The sequence below is a fragment of the Nasonia vitripennis genome, chromosome 2, assembly GCF_009193385.2.
Source record: "Nasonia vitripennis strain AsymCx chromosome 2, Nvit_psr_1.1, whole genome shotgun sequence".
Taxonomy (NCBI): domain Eukaryota; kingdom Metazoa; phylum Arthropoda; class Insecta; order Hymenoptera; family Pteromalidae; genus Nasonia; species Nasonia vitripennis.
Window position 1 is genome coordinate 32,438,312 of NC_045758.1, and position 20,426 is coordinate 32,458,737.

The 20,426-nt window shown below is 46.4% G+C and overlaps 1 protein-coding gene and 2 long non-coding RNA genes across 5 annotated transcripts in view; 1 reads left to right on the forward strand and 2 right to left on the reverse strand.

The window, feature by feature from the left end:
* Nucleotides 1-4,358, reverse strand: part of LOC116416361 — a 28,897-nt gene extending 24,539 nt beyond the window's left edge. The window contains exon 1 of one of the 2 annotated variants that reach the window (XR_004226803.2): nucleotides 4,034-4,358. This is a non-coding gene — a long non-coding RNA (uncharacterized LOC116416361). Of the gene's footprint in view, nucleotides 1-593; nucleotides 1,112-4,033 lie in introns of those variants that run through there. The other variant, XR_004226804.2, reaches the window with a different exon arrangement.
* LOC100120173 (zinc finger protein 1) lies at nucleotides 1,102-18,716 on the forward strand. Of its 2 annotated transcripts, none has more exons than XM_031924423.2 (7): nucleotides 1,102-2,432; nucleotides 9,972-10,291; nucleotides 10,802-10,942; nucleotides 11,413-12,681; nucleotides 12,761-13,111; nucleotides 13,252-13,417; nucleotides 13,513-18,716. In XM_031924423.2, exons 1-7 carry the CDS (start codon nucleotides 2,399-2,401, stop codon nucleotides 13,704-13,706), a joined length of 2,475 nt encoding a protein of 824 aa, XP_031780283.1. In that variant the 5' UTR covers nucleotides 1,102-2,398; the 3' UTR covers nucleotides 13,707-18,716. The 2 variants fall into 2 exon arrangements, with proteins under 2 accessions (XP_031780283.1, XP_001603836.2); XM_001603786.6 differs by having other exon boundaries at nucleotides 9,975-10,291.
* Nucleotides 4,747-5,798, reverse strand: LOC116416362. Its single transcript, XR_004226805.2, has 2 exons — nucleotides 5,047-5,798; nucleotides 4,747-4,973 (listed from the first exon to the last, which is right to left on the reverse strand). It is a non-coding gene; the product is annotated as an uncharacterized LOC116416362 (long non-coding RNA).
* Nucleotides 18,717-20,426: the final 1,710 nt, after the last annotated feature.

Here is a 20,426-nt window from a genome sequence, read left to right on the forward strand (position 1 = left end):
GCTCCTCTCTCTCTCTCTCTCTCTCTCTCTCACTCGCGCGCGTTCGCGAGCTGTAAATATATACATAGGTGTGTGCGTCTGCGCGTGTGTATACCTATATATAGGTACGAGTTTACGCCCGGGGCGCGATTCCCCCGTCGTCCAACCCTGTGCGCGCGGAGTTTTTGGTACGGAGAGAGAAGCTGGAGAGATTTCCCCTCCGAGCGCGACGCACTCGTATTGTATATACATACACACGCATGCTCGGCCGGCGCACATGAGTGCGCGGTGTGTATACCCGCAGGTAGGGGACAATGCGAGTCATCTCTTTCTCGCTCACGTTCCCCTCCGCTGCCGGTTTTCTTTTTCGGTCTTGCTTCGCTCGTTTTCTCGTTCGGCAGAGCTTTTCCTTTTTTCGGAGGAGCTACGCTTTTGTCTTAGCTCTGGTCCTTTGTGCAGCTACTTATCGTCGTGTATAGGTAGCTCGCTTTATATTTACCGACTGGTTAATCATCGCGTGTTATCACCGTCCGCCTTATCTCCTCTCTCATTGTATATACCTATCGAGTAAAGCGGAGGCGATAAAAGTTGAAAAAGAAAAGAAAAAGCCATACCTCGAACTACTACTCCCCTTTCCGAAGGTGCGGCGCATTGCAGCTCTCTCTCTGCGCACCGAAAAAAGAAGAAGAAGAAGAAGAAGCTCAGCATCATTTAAAGAATCCACGCGGCGTTCCCAAAACTCTCTCAAGGCAGAGCACCATGTGTCTGGCATATCTTCTCCTCTCTCGGGCGATTCTCACGTGGGGGCGCGCGCTCGCGCGCGCACGTAAACACATAAAACGCAGAGCTCGGCTCTACACGCCGTGCCCCTACTTCGAAAACACACGTCGATTCTCCGGAAGGTGGGGGCGGAAGCGCGGAGTGGGGAGAGAGATAGAGAGCGAGTAGGTGCGCGAAAGGAGTAGGGCGAGTATAAGGTATACGCGCACTATAACTGATGCACGGGGGCGGTGGCTCGTCCGCCGCCATCTCGCTGCGCCGCCGCCGCCGCCGCCGCCGCCGCTCGCGCATGTGTATAGGTAGAGAGGGGTATACCTACTGCGCTGACGCCACGGCGGCCGCGGCGACGGCAGCAGTCGTCCGACGAGAGACAGACTAGACGGCAGAGCTCACAACGCTGCGCATCGCAAGCTTCGCAACGAGAGACAGGCGCGCGCGTGTGTGTGCGGTTAACATAGATAGATAGAGAGAGAGAGAGAGAGAGAGAGAGCTTCGAGATAAACCGCGCAGCAGCAGCCATGCCCTAGCGCTCGGTAGCCGGACGAGCTCAGTGTGCCTCTGGCTCTTCTTCTCTTCCTTCCTCCTCCTTCTCCTGGCACTGGTGTCTCTCTCTCTACTATCTCTCTCTACATCTCTCTCTCTCTTTGCACTGCCTGTCCTATTCTTTCTCTCCTCTCTTATCCCGTCTTCTCTCTCTCTCCCGTGCAGTCACACCTTTCGTTCACTGTCTCTCTCTCTCGCGCGCGCGTACGATATACCCGCGCGAGCACACAGAGGAGGTCCAGAGAGCAAGAGAGGAGCATCACCACGTATACCTCGACGAGAAGATACACAAGTGCAAAGAGATATACATACCTAGTGCGCGAGTTGCGTCCGTCTTTGTCCGTCTCTCTCTCCCGCCGCTACACTTCGCGCTGTCTATATATATATATATATGACGGCTCGCCGCGGGTGCGTTCGTTGCTCCTACGCAGGCTGCGTTAACGAATGAAAAGTGCCACTGATCGAGACGCAGCGCACACATAGCAGGGATTAGCACTCTAGCTTTTCGGCCGACGACGACTCGGCTCTAGGAAGCATAATCAGAGATACGGCCATGAGGAGCGCCGCCACGAGCTGCCGCCGCTGCACCGCCGCTCATCAGAGGAACGGCAGCAGCAGCGACGACGAGCTGCACAAAGCAGCCGCCCTGAGCTCCTGAGGAACTGCCGCCCCCTTTTCTTCTTATACACACACGCGCACTGGAAAATCTTATTCTTTTTTCGCGCCATCTCGTCTCCTGAGTTTTTTCCACTCGCGCTTGCGTACACCTACACACGGGATCTGTCTGTCTACACTTATACATTGTCTCTCTCTCTTGGTTATAACCTACGAGTGTGCGCGAGTGTGTTTTATCCTTGATTGAACTGTTCTATAACGTTGTGTTCGTTGAGTTGAACGACGAGGACCTGGACGCTTTTTTTCGAGTTTTGAGTTTTTTTGAAGAAGAAGTTGCTCTCTACGCTGCGATTGAAGATTCGAGAGGTAGTCCAGGAGGCGCCAGTGAGCAGATACGCAGCTCTGGAGCGGTGTGGAGTCGAGAGAGAGAGAGAGAGAGAGGAGTGTGGATCTCGAGGCAGCCGTGTGAGCCCACGTGAATATGAGCATGACTCTCGTACGGAATTCGTTTAAAGGTACGTTTTTTTTCTCACTTTGCTACCTCATTGTTTATACTGTGCGTGCTGAGTCTGTTTTGTTTTGGGGAGGGTTGGTTGATATTTTCATCCACACCTTCCAGGCATAATTACAACCATACATAATTACGCTTTCAAAAGCCCGACGGTATTTTCGGTTGGAAACGTCGCGCGTACCCCGCGGTGGGAGTCGAGGCGGAATTGAGGTTAGGTTTTTTTATTTACACCCACGACTCGCATTTTCAACGAAATAGCGCGGGCATTCTTTATCCGAAAAATTCGCGGAGAACCCGAGGTTTGCGCCACATTAATCAATATTTTGAAACTTTCCGAGCTTTTAAGCTCGCGCTGTGATTTACACAGCGAACCGACGGGAATTCGTTTTAATTCAAAAGCAGATTAAAATCCCTCTCGCCGCGCAACCCGCGCTTTCAGAGGATAAACAACAAAATTGCGCTTCGTATGTACACTTTCCGACAACGCAAATACTCGCACCCTTCGCGCATCTTTCTATATCTATATCGAAGCAACAACAGCAACAATTCATTACGCACCCCACAGTTATTTAAATACCCATGCGCACGAACTGCAACTTACAGATCGACGCTCGGTGAGCAGAACCTGTGTACACCCACGCGCTGTATACAGCGGTCCGATGGCGATCATCGGCCATATTTCATCTCGGTGTATTTGCGCGTTTCCGCCCGCCGCCGAGAGATGATGAATTCGAAGTCGCCGCGCACCTGTGTCGCTAATTCGCGCGCTTTCTACTTCGGATCTCGGATTGTTCTTGATTATTTTTCATCGGAATTTTTTTCGAAACTTCGACTCGACCTCGCGCTTAAGTAATTTACGACATCGCGGTAAATCGAATCGACGACTGCGAAGCGTATAACAATCGGAGCGTCGAAACGTCAGCGGCAGACTCGCGGACGTGTCAAAAATTCGCCGAAAAGTTAATTAATACCGTCTCCCGTAATTATTCCCCGTCACATGCCAACGCCACGTGTCTCTCTCACGTATACAACATATATATAGATCTACACGTACATCCATCCCTGACAACGGCACATCTCACGCGTCAAATAAACGACACTATATACGAGGCGCATAACCAGTTTTGCGCGAAAAATATACACACAAGCACGCTATAGGCGTGTGTGTATGTATGTATGGAACGAGCGATAAACGCGCGCGGATGTGCATTTTCCGCCAAGCGGCTTATCGGATTTTATTTGACGAGAGAGTGAGCTATAGCGCGCGGTGTTCTCAGAATATGGATGCATGTGTGAGCTGCGCCGTCGCGGTTTTTTTTTTTTATTCCTGCGCTCGAGATTGACCTGCTGGCTTTGTTTTTCTCGGCGGCGGATATTGTTTGGACGTCGATCGCCGCGCGCGGTTGTAGATGATGATTATAGCGCTTTAGCCTAGAGATAAATCCTATGTTGTTTACATTTTCTTCTCTCCGGCATACGATGCGCTCTCGTTTTCGTAAAATCTACCTCTTATTGTGACGGACGTCCACGAACTCTACCGACGACGATATCTCGCTTCGCAGAAAGCCTCAGCGCTCTCTCACCTCTCGCTATATATACACTCACCTCACATACCGATGAAACATATATACACACACAGGCATACGCGCGCAGAGAGGCCTCCGTTCGCGCTCTTTATAATCGGAGAACTGACGGCGGTAACGCGAGAACCGCGCCGGCGGTTATTATATTTCTCTCGCAGCTCTCTCTCTCTCTCTCTCTCTCTCTTTCTCTCGGCTCTCTGCGCTGCGGGTGAACGAGCGCGCGCGTTGTTCTGCTACAGCCCATGCCGATTTTGAAACATAGTTTTCGGCGCTGGTTTAGGGTTGCAGGACACGGCAGTTTTAGCGTTTTACGAGAATTCGTAATCGGTCATACACTGCGACGCAGCTGCTTCGAGCCTTTAATATACAAAAATGAAAATCGGATCTCCCCTGCGCGTATGAGCCCAGTGCTTTTGTGTCCAGTATTACAGCGCCGTGAGGGCTTTCCCGAATAAAGCTCATCTCTCTCTCTCTCTGTCACTGCGCGTTATATTATATACCTATAGCTGGGTGTTTACTCGCGAGCACGCGCCACCGTGTGTTTGATCTAACCCAATCCGAAAGTTCAAGCTGACGCTGCAGCGGCCGCCTTATCAGCGAGGACGTGAGCTCTGCAGCCTGTTTACCGCGCTATATACGTACTCCCTCGAACACGCTTTTATCGAGCGCTATGTAGCTCGGAGGAATTTTAGGTCGGTCTTTCCCCCCCCCCCTTTTTTTTTAATAAACATTCCGTAAGTCACTCGTATATTCCAAAGTCGAAACAAGGGGAAACACGTGGGACGATTATGCGTCGGCGGCAGAAACGGTCAAGGCCTCGTTCCCAGGTACCTATTCACACGTCGCCTCCAGATGCGTTGCATATCGTCGCGCATATGGACGGCAGATTCCTGCTTCTCTCACAGTCGGAGATCCCGGCTGCTGCGTGTACTCCTACGCCGCGCGGCGCACTGGCGGGAATTCTGAAACGAGCAATAAAGGGGTATAGTAAAGTGCCGCCTTGGGAAAGATACTCCCTCTCTCTCCCTCTCTCACGTGCTGGTACTCTCACGGTCTTTCTTCCGTTTTTTCGACTCTCGTAATTACGAGATTATGGGAAGTGGCATTTTTAGTAACGGCGTATAAGGTGAAATCTCAAAAGAAAAATACTATAAACTCGACGTCCCCGCAAAGACTAGAAGCTCGGAGAAAGCTCGTCTTCCCTCTTCATACAGTGTCAGCAGCCATCGCCCGAGTGGATAATGTTCGGACATGTCAGTAGCCGCTCTCTCTCTCTCTCTCTCTCTCTCTCTCTCTCTCTCTCTCTCTCCCGCGAGTGAGCGCAACGACCTCTCCTCTCGTCGGAGAGTAAGAGAGAGAGAGAGAGATTTATTCTCTCTTTCTGCCGCTGCTGCTCACACTATACGGTGTGCGACGCTCGTAGCCGAGGTCCCTTCGCTATGTGTACCGTCGCTCTCCGCCACTTCCAACGATAAACTTTTTACGCTCCGGTCCATCCGAACGATTGTTTTCCTCCTCGCGGGGATCGATCCGCTTATACTACATTCGCAGAGAAGAACAGGTGCAGCCATCTCTCCGACATCGCTCGAGTCCACATCGAGCTCTCAATTCTAATCAACGAGCGTCTCTTCATTGCGCGAATCAAGCGCTAGAATTGAAGGAAACAGACACGGCGCGCAACTGCTCGTTTACGCAACAGACACACACACTCCTCCCACTCGGCGGCGGCCAGTCCAGCTTCGAGAGGAAAAAAATCGTCTCGCGAAAAAAAGCTTTTCGTTGTCGTCGTCGCGATGGAAACGAGCCGCGACACATACACACGCGTCGCGCGCTCCAGATCCACGCCGCGCAATTATACTGATTATCCGCAATTCCCCGCGTGTTTCCACACACACACACACACATAGACACATAGACATTCCGCGGCTGACGTCACTGCTGCTCCCGCCGCGATCTATGCTCTCCTCGGAGAGCATATAGTATACCGGTCGTAATATGGCGGCGAGACGAGAGAGACATCATCATCGCGTCTCGCGTACACGTGCGCCGCTCTCAGGATTTCGTAAGATGCGCAGTTGGGGGGAGAGATGGATTTCTTTGTGGTCTGTACGCGCGGCTCTGCCACAGAGAGGATCTCTGGGGAGAGATTATTCGCCACGGAAAATGTCTCGTTCGCCGCTGTGCCCCAGTTGTCGTGGGAGGATGCATTGTTTTTTCTTCGCTTTAAGATTGTAAAAAATGAAAAAATGAAAGCACCCAACGCGCGCGACGATCTCTCGCAGGATCGTCGGCGCCGCTCGTAGCCTCGCCCAAGCGCTTCCCCCGCGCGCGCAAGCTCCTGGCCGCTGGTCACTTATCGACAAACCAGTCGCCGCGTGTAGCCGCGGCGCGCAGTCGCGCGGCGGGGGATGAAAAGCTCCCCCCCCCCCTCCTCTGCGCGCAACATCACCTCTCTTTTTTCTCTCCCTCGCGAGGACGACCTTAGCGCTCGCCTTACCGGCGAATAATTCATAGAGTAATGAAATCCCACGAGGTCGGGCGCAATGAAATTCCATAGCCTACGACGCGGTAATGGAGAGAAGCGATGATTAAAGTAACGGAGAGGAGGCTACGCGTTGTCTTTTTTTTCGCGCGACGGGATATGACAAAGTGCGTTTTCGCGGATTTATCGGCGGTTGTTAGCGGCTACTCTGATTTATACAGGCAGGGCTGTCTGCGTACTTGACCCAGAGCGCGATGACGGATCGATTCGATTACTGTTATAGGAAACACACGTGTTTCCAGTGAGCGTAAATAACGAGCGGCGAGTCTTCGCATTAGGAATATGTATAACGTAAACAGCCCCGGCAACGTGAGACCGAGAATGTGACCGAAGTGTCTTATCAGAAAAATATTGCAATGCACAGACACTCACTAGCGTCGCATTTAAATCCCTAAAAAGCGACGATAAAGCTTCATCTCTCAATCGTTTCCAGCATCGATAGGGATCGTCTCTCGTAGTGAATGGTATTATCTCCCCCTCCAATTACGCAGCTCCGCTGCTGTCGTCGTCGACGCACTTCCTCCTTTTCCCGAGAAACCTCGCACATACATCTTTTTCCCTGTTTTTCTTCTTGCTTCTTCCTCCTCCTTCTACATCCACCGCTATCTGTCTCTCTCCAGTATAGAGCGAAATTCGCGGGCGTACCACGTGTTGGGAATGATACACGGCGATCGATTGCGCAAACGAGCGATGTGTGGAAATTCGTGGACTAGTTGTATTATTCTATGCATAATTGCTTACGCTCGTGACACTGTTTCCGCGTGACTCTGCGGTTTTCGAATACGTCCGATTACACTATACACAATTCGTAAAATATATATACACACACACACGCGCGCGCGCGCGCGCGGTTGGATATAAAAGTACGGGGCACGTGTATAACGATAAGACGAGAGCGCTGTGTGTGGATCGTTGCGCGCACATTGCGATAGCGAATCGCCGCGCTGACGCATATTCGGCCCGATATCTGCTCTCGTAATTAAAGATGCGTGTAAACGATTTTCCAGGTCATCCAAAGTACAGCCTAAGAGAGGAGACTAAAGAGAGAAAACAACAAAGCTCGTGCGCGCGCGCGACCTTGCGATTTTCCTGATTTATGGTCTCTAGCTCTCTTTTGTCGAGAGTTAGCCGCAGCACACAATGAAGCAGCGCTGCACTTTGTTGATGCAGCCGAAAATAGCGCTTCGAAAAAACTCTCTTTTATTCTTTTAGGTGCAGCACACGCGTCTTCGTATAAAAGCGCCGGATAGACCCGCGCGCGCAAAAAGCGCTAACCTCGTTAGGTGCGCGCGAGGCAGTATATACATATCTGTATATGTGTGAGCGCGCGAGGGAGAGATACATAGAAGCTCTCTCGCAGAAAAGGTCGCGGCTTTGACCCGTTTCAGGCGACTCTCTTATCGAGCGCTCGTTTTCTCTCTCTCTCTCGCTCTATCCCTCGCGTGTGCGAAAATGTTTCTTGGCAAGCGTCGGTGCTCGCTCGCACACTCCTCGCGACCGAAAAACTATCGACTACATTACGCTTCCGCCTCGTGTGTGTGTGTGTGTGTGATCTCGTTGAGGATGATGCACGGCACGTGATGCTCTATAGGAGAGAGAGAGAGAGAGAAAAAAGCGAGATTGATAACGAGGTGGAAAACACGGTAGTTTAAATGCGCCGTGTTTTTGTTATTCCGCGCGGAATCTTGTTATTCGCGTTGCTGAGCGCATCGCTGAAACTATTGTACGTCGTGCTCGCTGCGATTATGTATTGCGGTATTTAGTCTAGGAGCGCGAGTTAATTAAGTTCGTTATCTCCGTTGAGGATTTTAAGCGATTTATGAGAATTTTAACGTTCTCTCTCGTATTTGCGCTCGCTCGCGAGTTTCTGCAACGATGCAAAACGAAATTCATTATACACTCCGTTCTCTCGATGTATTAAAATCCAATCTCAATAAACGCGTAAGCCTCCAGCGAAGCGTGATAAAGCGTAGCCTTTCAGTCTAATCCCCGAAATCGACACAATGCCTCCAATCTCCAGGTATCACACAATAAACAGAGCACACGTGCGCGCGCGCGTTGTCGCATTCACGGGCGCGCGTCCGAGTAGAAACCGATGATCGAAATATGAAAAGAAACGTGCGACAATATAACGAGATCTCTAATAACCCCGATGTGCCGCACGCGCCCGAACAATGGCAGTCCTGAAAATCGTCATATTATGCGCATTGACGAGAGACACCTAGTGACCTCTGGTATAATCACCGGTATGGGGGTCGGAGCAGGCGTTTAAATCCCCCGTATATGCGGGGCGCAGCAGCAGCAGCAGACGCTCTTTATGCGCCCGTTTCGACTGGGGTGAGCTCTCTCACCTTATATGTGTGTGTGTGTGTGTGTGTGTGTGAGATATGCAGGCGCGCTACGGGTTTTTGTCACACTCTGTGTTGGGGGAGATTAAACGCCCGAGGAGAATGGCTCGGGGATTTGTCTTTTTGTTGCGCTTATTGATTGGAATTTCACCGCGTCGATAAAAATTCGGGAAATGTGCGATGCACGAGGTGACTTTGCGGCTGTGAGTCATCGCGCGTTTCAAGAGACGAAAGTAAATCAGCCGGTTACACAGGAGGATTATACCGCAGCCGAGGGCCATTTGCATCTCTCTCTTGAAAGTTGCTCGGACTTTCGAAACATTAAAATTTCAGATTAGAATTTAATTAATTCGAGCGCGCCTATTATAATAATAGCCGTAATTTCGCAGTGAGTTCCAACATCTGCGAAGCTTCCGAAACTCGCAGAAGCTGCATCAGCTATTCTCACAGCAGGCGGAAGTCTCGCGTCGATCGTCAGCGAGAAAAAGACGGAAGCACGTAGCTTTTTCCACTCGATTAAGAAGAGAAAGAGAGAGACAGAGAGAGAGAGAGAGAGAGAAAAATCGGAATATAAAGCAGCGCGGAACCGACGCGCGTGTAGACACACGCGCGACACGGTAACAATGGAAGTCCGAGAGAAGACACGCGCGTCCTCGTGCCTTCCTCCCCTCCTGGCCCTTTTTTTCTCTCTCGCTCTCTTCGGATCAGCGGGTTAGACGAGCGAAAATCCCGACGACGACCCCCTGCGCACCACGAGGGGAACGACGACGCGATGGAAATTCGCTGGGGACGGCATCTGATGCGTCTGCGCGTGAATTGTGTGTTAGGGGTAGCGTGCGCGCGTGCGGCTGTACCTTTTTGGAGGGAGACGGCGATGCGATGTAAACGACGCTTTAGTGATTTTCTAATTTATTGCTTACCTTTTTTACGGCGCCCGCGCGGGGGTGTGCGCCGCGCAGATAGGGGCTTTTTTTTTTTTTAATTTTTCGGCTTATTTCTTATGGCAAATCTATATCGTACTCGTATAGTTATTTATCTTTCACTAACTCTCGACTATCTTTTCTGGTCAGCAGGGTGCAGCGAGGACGAAGCAGGTGCCGACGCGGAGGTGGGCGGCTGCGCGGACAACGCCGTCGTGTCGAATGGCATGAAGCATCATCAGCAGCGTCTACAGTCGGTCGAGGGCGTCTCCGAGGAGAGCAACAGCCAGAACACCAACAGCAACGACATTAGCGGGCCTGGCAACAAGAGCGAGCGCTGTCCCCAGTGCGGCATCGTCTGCCGCAATTCCCGCATACTTCAGCTTCATCTCGAGGACCAGCACAAGCCCCTCAACGCTGCTTACGCCATCGACAAGCACGACCTTCAGGCCCAGTTCTCCCATCAAGTCGTGAGTTATATTATACCGTACACGCCTACTTTCTTGGCCCTGCCTTGACTGCCTCCTTGTGTGTATATAGCTGCTCTCTCTCTCTCTCTCTCTCTCTCTCTCTCTTTCGAGATCCTTTGTGTTGCGCTTGAGACGAGGCGCTTGGCTCGGGGGGATTTACGTGTTGTTATGGAGGTACCTGCCCTGCGGTAGCCATACCTGCTCGCTAAGGATTATGGCGGCTCGTCTTCGGGCTGAATCGAATGCATTGTATACTTTTACGTCATCTAATAATGATTCATTTAAAAAGGCGTTTTCTATACCGATCGAAAGTTTGTATTTCAAGTTGAGAAACTCGTAAAAAACAACTCTCGCTCAGAGCCGTAATGAAAAAAGTCCTCGTCAGTCTTGCCGCAACACGCAGAAGAGAGAGAGAGAGAGAGAGAGAGAGAGAGATGCCCCCGCACTTTAATCATAAGTTCGCCGGCGTTAAAAATGCATCGACTAACTTTATCTTTCCTTCCCTCGCAGTCGTGCAAGGTATGCAGCAAAACTTTCGCCAACGTGTACAGACTACAGAGGCACATGATCAGCCACGACGAGAGCGCGGTGCTCCGCAAATTCAAGTGTCCTCACTGTGAGAAGGCCTTCAAATTCAAACATCATCTCAAGGTACGTTCTATACACATCAGCTCGCCTTTTTTTCTCTTCCTCTCCAGCGCGTGCACTCCTCGACTTTCCACTCTATTTGCATAATGGAGGAATCGCAATTTAACGCCCGGAAGTTTTCCTCTTTCTCTCGCGGAGCTACCGCTGCTCCGGTATTCGAAAGAGGATTATTAACGTTGATTAAAAGTGGGTCGTCGTCGTTCCTGGAGTGCGGCAAATATTTGTAATGATTTCGAGCGAGGCGAGGGGTGTAGTTTTTCGAATCGGATTCGTTCTTCCATCATCAGACCTCGCGTCGCCAATTAAGGTTTCCCGGTATACCTATCTGCTTGCCATACGTCGAGTCCGCTGCTGCGGGCGCGCTAATTGAAAAGAAAGCAAAAGAAAGCGCGCAGAGAGAGGAGAGAGAGAGAGAGAGAGAGAGAGAACGTTAACAAGTCCATTGCGACACTAAAGAATGCGTTCAATTACAGGAGCACTTGAGAATACACAGCGGGGAGAAGCCCTTCCAATGCAGCAACTGCAGCAAGCGCTTCTCCCACTCGGGTTCCTACTCGTCCCACATGACGTCGAAGAAGTGCCTCGTGGTCAATCTCAAGAAGTCGAGGCAAAGCTCCATCGGCGCGACGGCCAACACCGATCGCACTGCCGCCGGTAAGAAGTCCCAGTCCCAGCCACAGCAGCAGCAGCAGCAGCAGCATCAGCCGACGCTGCAGGTCAGACGCGAGGCCGAGCTGCTCGCGGCGAATAACAACACCCTGCTGCCCATCCTGCCTAAGCTGTCGCCCTCGGACTATCGGGACATCCAGCGAGACGCAGCGGGTCCTTACGATATGCCAACCCTGCTGCCTCAGATGGTCAACTTCGGCAGCTACTTCCTCCAGTCGTCGCTCGGCAAAATTCTCAGCCAGCTGCACGCCCAGCAGCAGGAACAGCAGCAACATCACCATCAGCCCCAGCAGCATCCGCATCACAACAGTCATCACCAGAACAGCCATCATCGTCTGGACGAGTCGGGCAGCGAGCACTACGACGCCCTGAGCCAGCAGAGCGAAGCTGCCCTCAGTCCCTCGACGACGGCCCCCGACTCCGAGGGCACGACTACCGAGGGTACCGAAGGTGGCAAAGAGTCCCCGGCACCGCCGCCACCGGCTCTGCGTCACCTGCCGCATCCGGAGCAGTCTCAGGGCCTCGACGCCGTGAGGAGACTGCTGGAGACCGTCAATACCTCGGTCACGAAGCAGCTGCTCGAGGCCAACGTGAAAAAGCTCGCGTCGTCGATCGCCATGGTCATAAAGCGCGACATGGACGAGGACTATCCGGATCAGGATAGCGAGATGTCGACCGAAGTGCCGCACTACCAGGACGATTGGTCGGCGACGGAGCAGTGCGACTCGCAGAGCGAGGGTCTGGCCGCGAAGCTCGAGGAGGTGCACCATAAAGCCGTGCCAGCGGCGGTGCCAATCGTACCGCAACGTCAGTCTTTGAAACGCAAGGCGGAGAATGGATTGTCAACGCATACCTCCGAAGCCGACAGCGAAGACGACGAAGAGCAAATGCTGCAACAGAATCAACAGGACAGCCAGAGCAACGGCGCCGCGCGCAGGGTCAGAGCGAGGTCGCTCATCGACGACGAGCAGCTTGCCGTGCTCAGAGGCTACTACGCCATAAACCCGAGGCCGAAGAAAGAGGAGATCACGATGATCGCTAACTACATCAAGTTTCCTACGCGCGTTGTGCAGGTTCGTACAATTTTTTTTTTCGAAATTCGCGACGACCTTAGAAGTACGAAGCGTCTGACAGGGTTTGATCGATTTCTAGGTCTGGTTCCAAAATTCCCGAGCAAGAGACCGTCGCGAAGCCAAGATACCGGCGCTGGTGCCGCTCTCGAGCCTGAACAATCACGTGTTCAACGACCAGCCGCTCGACCTCTCGAAGAAAGATGTCCTCAGAACGATATCGACGGCGAAAGACTGCAGCGACGCCTCGAGCAGGCACACCGCCTCGCCCTGCGGTCCCAAGGAGGACGCGCTTGTGCCGAAGGTACTCGCCAACAACAACATCGAGCCCGAGGACGCGGACGAATCGCCCCTCGTTATTGACGAGGAAACCACCGACTCCGCCGAGGTCAAGCAGCCGCCGGCTAGCATGCCCGTCGAGGTCATCATCAAGGTATTACTCACTCCTTTGTTTTGACTTTTATCGCGCGCGCGTGACTAAGTAGCCAACTAATATTTGAAGAAGTGAGCTCGGCAGAATGATTTGCGTCTGCGGCTTTGTCTTACCTTTTGCTTTGCTCCTCTATTGTCCAGGCTCAATCTCCGATTATACAAACTAAGAATGACGCCGAGGCGAGGGTGAATGCGGACCCTGCACCTCAAACAGAGACGGAACAAGAAGGACTGTACTTCTGCAACCAGTGCGATAAGACTTTCTCCAAGCACAGCTCCCTAGCCAGACATAAATACGAACATTCCGGTAAGTTTTAAATAATTTGACGAGTTTTTTCTTCTATTCTGAGATTCGCATTGAAGACTATTAAACTAACTGAGAATCGTTGCATTGTTTTGCAGGGCAAAGGCCGTACAAGTGTCAGGAGTGCCCGAAAGCATTTAAGCACAAGCATCACCTGACGGAACACAAGCGACTGCACAGCGGCGAGAAGCCCTTCCAGTGTTCCAAGTGCCTCAAGCGCTTCTCCCACTCCGGCTCCTACAGCCAGCACATGAACCATCGTTACTCATACTGCAAGCCTTACAGAGAATAGACCGAAGACGGTCGGAATCTTCGGCTCGTCGAAGCGAGCTAGCGAAGAGGAGACACTGAATAATGAAGAAATGCGACATCACCCCAGCAAGGAAACAAAGTAAAACGACGAAAGAACGTTTATTATATTGTATATGCACGTTATATAGATTTGTAAAAGCTCAAGGAAGACAGTAAACAAGTAAAATTGTTGAAGACAATGACGAAAAGGTAAAAGTTCGCTCAAAGCGCTGCTTTACCACAGGAAAACACGTTTTCGATTTGAATATGAGATATATTGTCGAGAGACGTAGGTAGGGTGGATAGGCGGGACGAAATGAGGAAAGAGACGAGTAAAGCGTTGAGTAGAATAACCAAAAGACGTAACGGTACCAAAAAAGCATAATGCAATAATCTATTATATACATACGATATAGCATACATAATATTTTATTATTTTTATTAACAAGATATTATATATACCATGACAATAATAAGGAAACTAATTAATGTACAAATTTGTTAGAAGAAAAAAAAAAACGTTTGCTCTATAAGGGTTTAAGGGGTGGGGGCGCGTATCCGCGGTTTCAAGAGATAAAGAAAAAACAATTTAGAGAGAGAGATTAGCGAGTACGCACTGTGTATATAGGATTATAATGCGCGAACGTCTATAATATGATGGACTATTTACATTATAAGCGTCGATGAGCGTAAGTTAAGAGGGATGTCTCGAATTTCTTGGTCAGAAACTCTTGCGTTCTCTTTTTATCATTGTACGAACCGCATGTTTTTTTTTATTTCATTTTTTAAGGTTTTTGATGTCTTATGTATGTTTAGAACTTGTTTTCTTTTGTTTTTCGTATATGTTTAGCAAAATTTCGTTTCTATTTGATGTCTATTCGTTGAAGTTTTATATACAATGGCGTTTCTCTTGAGCGTCGATACTTTGAGGTAATAAGAGTCGAACGAGACCTTAGCTCGGGTCAGTCTTTCAAGTCACTATTTTTTCTCCTGCAAAGGGGGCCTTACATAAGAGAAGCTGCTCGACTCGTGCTCATTCCATTAGAATCAAGACGCTCGAGACAAGCTCCAATTCGAGATGAACCTAGCAGGGGACGGTTTTGCGAATCAAGCCCACTCGATCACTTTACGAAGCGTTGAAATCACTTTGTTGAATGCACGATTTTACTTTCGTAACGATATAGAGATATATTTCCGTCACATAGTAGACGCGAATGATTTTTAAAGCACGTATTTATGAATAATCTAAGATTATCACAATAAATGCAATTTATTTTAAACACGAAAAATTCGTTCGATACTTATACGTGAAAATCTTATGAAATTGATTGTGTATGTGTAGTAGATTTTTTTTTAAAACTAACTCAAAGACAATAAGAGTAAACCTACAACAGTGCCATATTGTAAAAAGCAATCAACAAAGTGGTATAAACGAGCGGCGTACAACTAACATCGAGGGGCGCGCCAAAGATGACTATAATTAATAATAAAGCATTAAAGTAAACAGATTTACCGGTAAGAATCGGAATTTACAGGGCCTTGCGGATCGGTGTAAGAGGTCACTAGCGAGTAGCAAAGTCGAGGCCTGACACTTCCATAATATGTACCGGGGATCCACTACTTGCCAAAGAAAAATTAACCCCGGTTAGGAAGAATTGATGTCGTCATGCTTTGACGACGGAAATGCATTTGATTTTGATATACGATGCTTTTACTGATGAGACGTCGTGTGTACTTATTCTTTTTGATTTTTTCGTGTAATGCGTAGAAATATAAATCGTCAGCTCTCTTCCGTTCATTTTCGCGCGTCACTCTTTCCGTTTTTTATACGTTGGATATTCAAAGTGTACGAGGCGATTCATTTCGATGCACATTCCGTTTCTTTTTGTACGATGTATCAGTCATGCGAAAATGGAAAAAAAAAGAAAAACAGTGGACATACATTCTCGTCGCCTTCTACTTTTCACTTTCTGTGTACGCGTCCCGTTTGATTTTATTTTTGTACTTCTCTTACGTTTTTCGAACCGTGGACGTCGTGAGACAATAATAAATAAAAGTAAAATAGGGCGAACCGTCGACTGACTTGAACTTTTTTATTTAACCGCGCCGATGATCGAAGAAAAGATTTATAATTGTACATATATAAATATAGAGAGAGTAATGAAAATAGATAATGAATACAAAGCCCAGTGAAACGCGTTTTGTTTATCGACTCGCAAAGCGGATTTCTTCACGGCGATCTCCGAGGCCCGCTTTTTTAAAGGTTCTATAAGTATGATATTAAAATGCTTCCAAATACACTACTATTGTAAAGGTAAAGCAAATGAAAACCTAATGATCGTACGACGATTTATATGATTTTATTTGTTCGGCCGCATCTTTAGGTAAGCCAAAAAATAAGATGGAAAGAATTTACAGATGACGATAATTAATACTCGAGAATGTATTTTATAAGAGTTTATTCGTCTTTTTTATTTACACGTACCACGAGTGATAAGTGATATTGTTATTAATATTACGATTATCGTATACTTTATACATATATATATATATATATAAACAAAGAAACGCATTATAATCCACACGTGGATGCTAAAAGATATAGAAAGCGAGTAAGAATGATAATGATAATAAAGCGAGGCATTTACCTAAGAAAAATCGATATAGAATCTAATCGCCGGAGCATACGAAATGCAGGAATGGGCACTGCGCAATTGCTTTTCCGACGACTCTTTGATCAATTACACGTTACGACATATTTTTATAAATAAGAACTTTATATGAGACACAAAATGTAAATAAAATATTTTCGTCATTTATAACCACATAGCAAGAAGAGTTTATTCGATTCAGTGAAGTACTATTTTGCTGATTCAACGGTGATTTCCTTGTAAAAATCGACAATAATGCAGCACTGAAAGTACTGTATACTTAATAGCAAGATTATTCCTCGATTGAAACGATAACTTCCTTGGGTGAATTATATTACGAAATATATATGACTTCGACTAAGTACACCGAGTATAAAATATACTCGATGATAAAGTTCTATTTTCTACTTTCTTTCTCTATACAGTAGCATCAAAGAAAAATTTATACGACAACGTAATTGAGCTCGAGTCGTGCACGAAAGCAATTGGCCTGTCCATTCCTGGGAAAACCAGGAACAATACATAAAAAAACTACCGGCGAAACAAAACGAATCTGTGTACTTCCTTACGTAGAAGCTTCGGTTATCCGCGACAGGCATCGTGTCCACCACTAATATAATATATTATATAAATATATGAGAGAAGAAAAAAGGGAATAACAAACGGAGAAGCATCAAGGAAAGAATACAATGGAACGATACGAGCGACGATGCTTATAATACTCATTTATATTAGTGTTAACACTTAAGAAATATATTTTTATATAATTATAGCGTAATATTTACGATAAAAAGGTAACGACTAGAGTCGTCGAGGTGACCGTGCACGCTACGCGACTCAATATATATGTATACATACTTACTCAGCCCCCACCCCTTGAAACAACGATTTAAATCGAGCAGGGAAAAAAATCACTCCCTCCTCTACTGTTACAGTCTTGTGAACGATTCTGTAACGACGAGATGCAACAAAAGGAAAAAAAAAACAATGATGGAAGGATAAGGCCACACAAACGATACACTTACACTATATACATATTGTTATATGCATGTACGCAGTTGGATATTATTTGTACTTTCTTTTTTCATTAAAAAATAACATTAACATCCCATTTCGTTTGGTTCTTATTTTATTTTTACTCGTAAGTCTTATCACGTACACGAGTAGGGGATTCGCGTACTAGACCTGAGACGTAATAAGTATACCGCATATACTATCATTGAAAAATAAAATATAACAAAAGTGAAAGTAAAACCATACCTATATACGCTGAATCAAAAGACAATAAACTTCGAAATAAGGACATCTGCCAGAAGCGCTGAAAAAATACGATACCCCCAGGCGACCGTTTTTTTCCATCCATACATAGAGAATCTAAATCTCTCTCTCTCTCTCTCTCTCTCTCTCTCTCTCTCTCTCTCTCTCTCTCTCTCTCTCTCTCTCTCTCTACCATCCAACTGCGTGTTACACGCTTACCTCTCGTTCCGCTCCCGCTTTCGGCCATCTGGTCGGCTGCCGCCGGGTATATATATAGCCCGCATATAGGTATACCTGTGTGTGTACACGCGCAGGCACGTGGGCAACTATCAACGTTCGCCACGTGTGCACACCCCCTGCGAGATTTATTTTCGGTGAAAATCTCGCCGCTCGAGAATTTTTTTCCTTCTCCTCCTTCCGTACTTCTGTCCAATGGAGAGAAGGGAAAATTATCGGTCGACGTAGAGATGTATTACGAATATAGGTATACGCCGCTTTTAATGAATTATGCATTGTGTGTATTGTAAAAAAAAAAAGGAACGAAGAGAAGCTTTTGCCGTTGCATTTTTCCGAACTTAAGCTTTCGCGAGTGAATTATTCTATAGTAGGACACGCCGTGTTTTGAAGTATAATTAGTCGTTAAATAGAAGATAGGGAGGAAGGAGTTACGTATACGTATTGAGAGGTTTTTTTTTGTATGTTTTTATATTTCTGCTTAAGTTACATTAATTTTACTTTCGTATGCACTCTCACCACTTGTATAGAATATTTTAAAGTATACCTATATATACACTACAATTATACTTACGAAGCGTAAGAAAAAAGTTACGAACTCAGAAAATATATAGACACTGTAATATTACCGCTTGAAAGTGCCCCTTTCTATTCGAAAAAGTCGTTCTCGCATTCCGCTGAAAGAAAAATCCTTTCCCTATATAAAATATCCTCAAAGCTATAACAAATAAACTATGTCTATACACCTACACGTATACACACACTGACAGACACACCGGCGTTACGTATATGTAGTCTCAGATAAAGAAAGAGAGAAAAAAAACCAGAGCAACTCATCTCCGTGACTTCTTAAGCCGACGATAATAAAAGAAAATAAAATAAATGGAAAATTGTTACACGATTGTTGATGCAACGATTTAAATAAAGCGCCATACGATGCCTTCCGTGAACGACCGAGCTTGGCTAGCTGCCAAAAATGTGTCACAATTTGAATTAGGGAAAGACGAATGTGGGGTGTGAAAGAAAGAAAGAGAAAGAAAATTACGAGGAGAAACTTTTGTTTTCAGTGTTGATACCGAAACCTTGGCACTGCGATGCGGCATTCGATTTTCTCATCGGGTTCTTTAACGTGTGACGAAGCATTGAAGACAGTCCATTTTTTATCCGAAATAAGCAGAAAATGCATTTATAGATATTTTTTAAACGTTTACAAAAGAATTATAAAGAAAAAAACCAAGTGATTCTCGACAATAAACAGTACGATGGGAAAAGGTCAGCAAACTGTAAAACTGTTTGACAATATACGCATTCATAGTTCAACTTTGTAATCGAATGCCAAAGTGCAAATTTTTTGATTAGTAACGAAAAAGAAATGACGATCGCGAACGTATATTTTAGTGGATAATATATGTACTGATAATTACATTGTATACTTTGAGGCGGAAATCCCGAATGATTATACATGAGTTTTATACTTTAAACGAGAGTATATTCTACATAGGAGTGACCGAGTATCTTTTTCAAAACAAACTTTCCAACACTTCGAGATATTAGAGCAAATTAAAAGATACTTGGCGTTGATCAAAGTTGCAAAAATCATTTCCTTCTCGTAACATTGAATATTTTTATATGCGATATATTTATAATGCCTGTGTAATCAAAACTCAACTAATCATTTCTTTGACAAAAAATAAAAATAAGCGGAAGACAATATTTTCAACGGATTTTTTCAATAAGCGAATGCCGTTATTCGTGTGTCGAGGTTTCAGAGCCGGAAAATTCATAACGAGCGTATAAATATATAACGAAAACTGGTGGTCATGCCATTGAGCTTTCCATATGACTATAAAAGATAAGTACCGTATATGATAACTTTAAAGAAAAAAAAAAATAATTGAAAAATGTGTATATACGACTTCGATACCGCAGACAATAAATTGCCGTTTCTTGATAGATTATAGAGCGTAATTATATATAAATATATAAATAAAAAAAAACAACAACAAACATAGTATACCTGTAGACACATAAAATATAAATTTACGAAATTGGTATATTATATATATGAATGAAAAAATATATTATATTATATATACATAATTGCATTTGATTTAATGACGATTAATGATACTGAATCGATATTATAAATAAATAAATATATATATATTATAAAAGACAAAAAATGAAACTCACGCAACAGTGAATTGTAATGCAATACGTACTCAAGGACGATGCGAGAATAAACTGATGTAAAGGATAAGAATGTATATGAGAAAAAAGGACGAACTATTCGCTGGACGCATAATATATAAATGTGTAATAATAATAATTGAACATAATACGGTAGAGGGAGGAATGAAAAAATTTCTTTAGCGCACGTGTTAAAAAGCAAGTGACTTGCCGCACCGAGTAAAAAAGCAAAGATGATATACTCATGTAAAAATAACGAAGCTAATATTGGTATAGTTTATTTTTTTATTTAAATTTTAAGAAAACGAAAGGTTCCCCCAAAAAAAAGGAGTGAAAAAAATCCGACGTGTCCGTCCTTTTTTCTCGACGCGCTTATGCGACCGCCGCGT

Bases quoted from the DNA above. Each gene is read 5' to 3' on its own strand.
- LOC100120173 (XM_031924423.2), top strand. From the start codon at position 2,399: ATGAGCATGACTCTCGTACGGAATTCGTTTAAAG. The intron at 13,112-13,251 runs GTATTACTCACT...TCTATTGTCCAG, and splicing joins CCGTCGAGGTCATCATCAAG to GCTCAATCTCCGATTATACA. The intron at 13,418-13,512 runs GTAAGTTTTAAA...ATTGTTTTGCAG, and splicing joins ACATAAATACGAACATTCCG to GGCAAAGGCCGTACAAGTGT.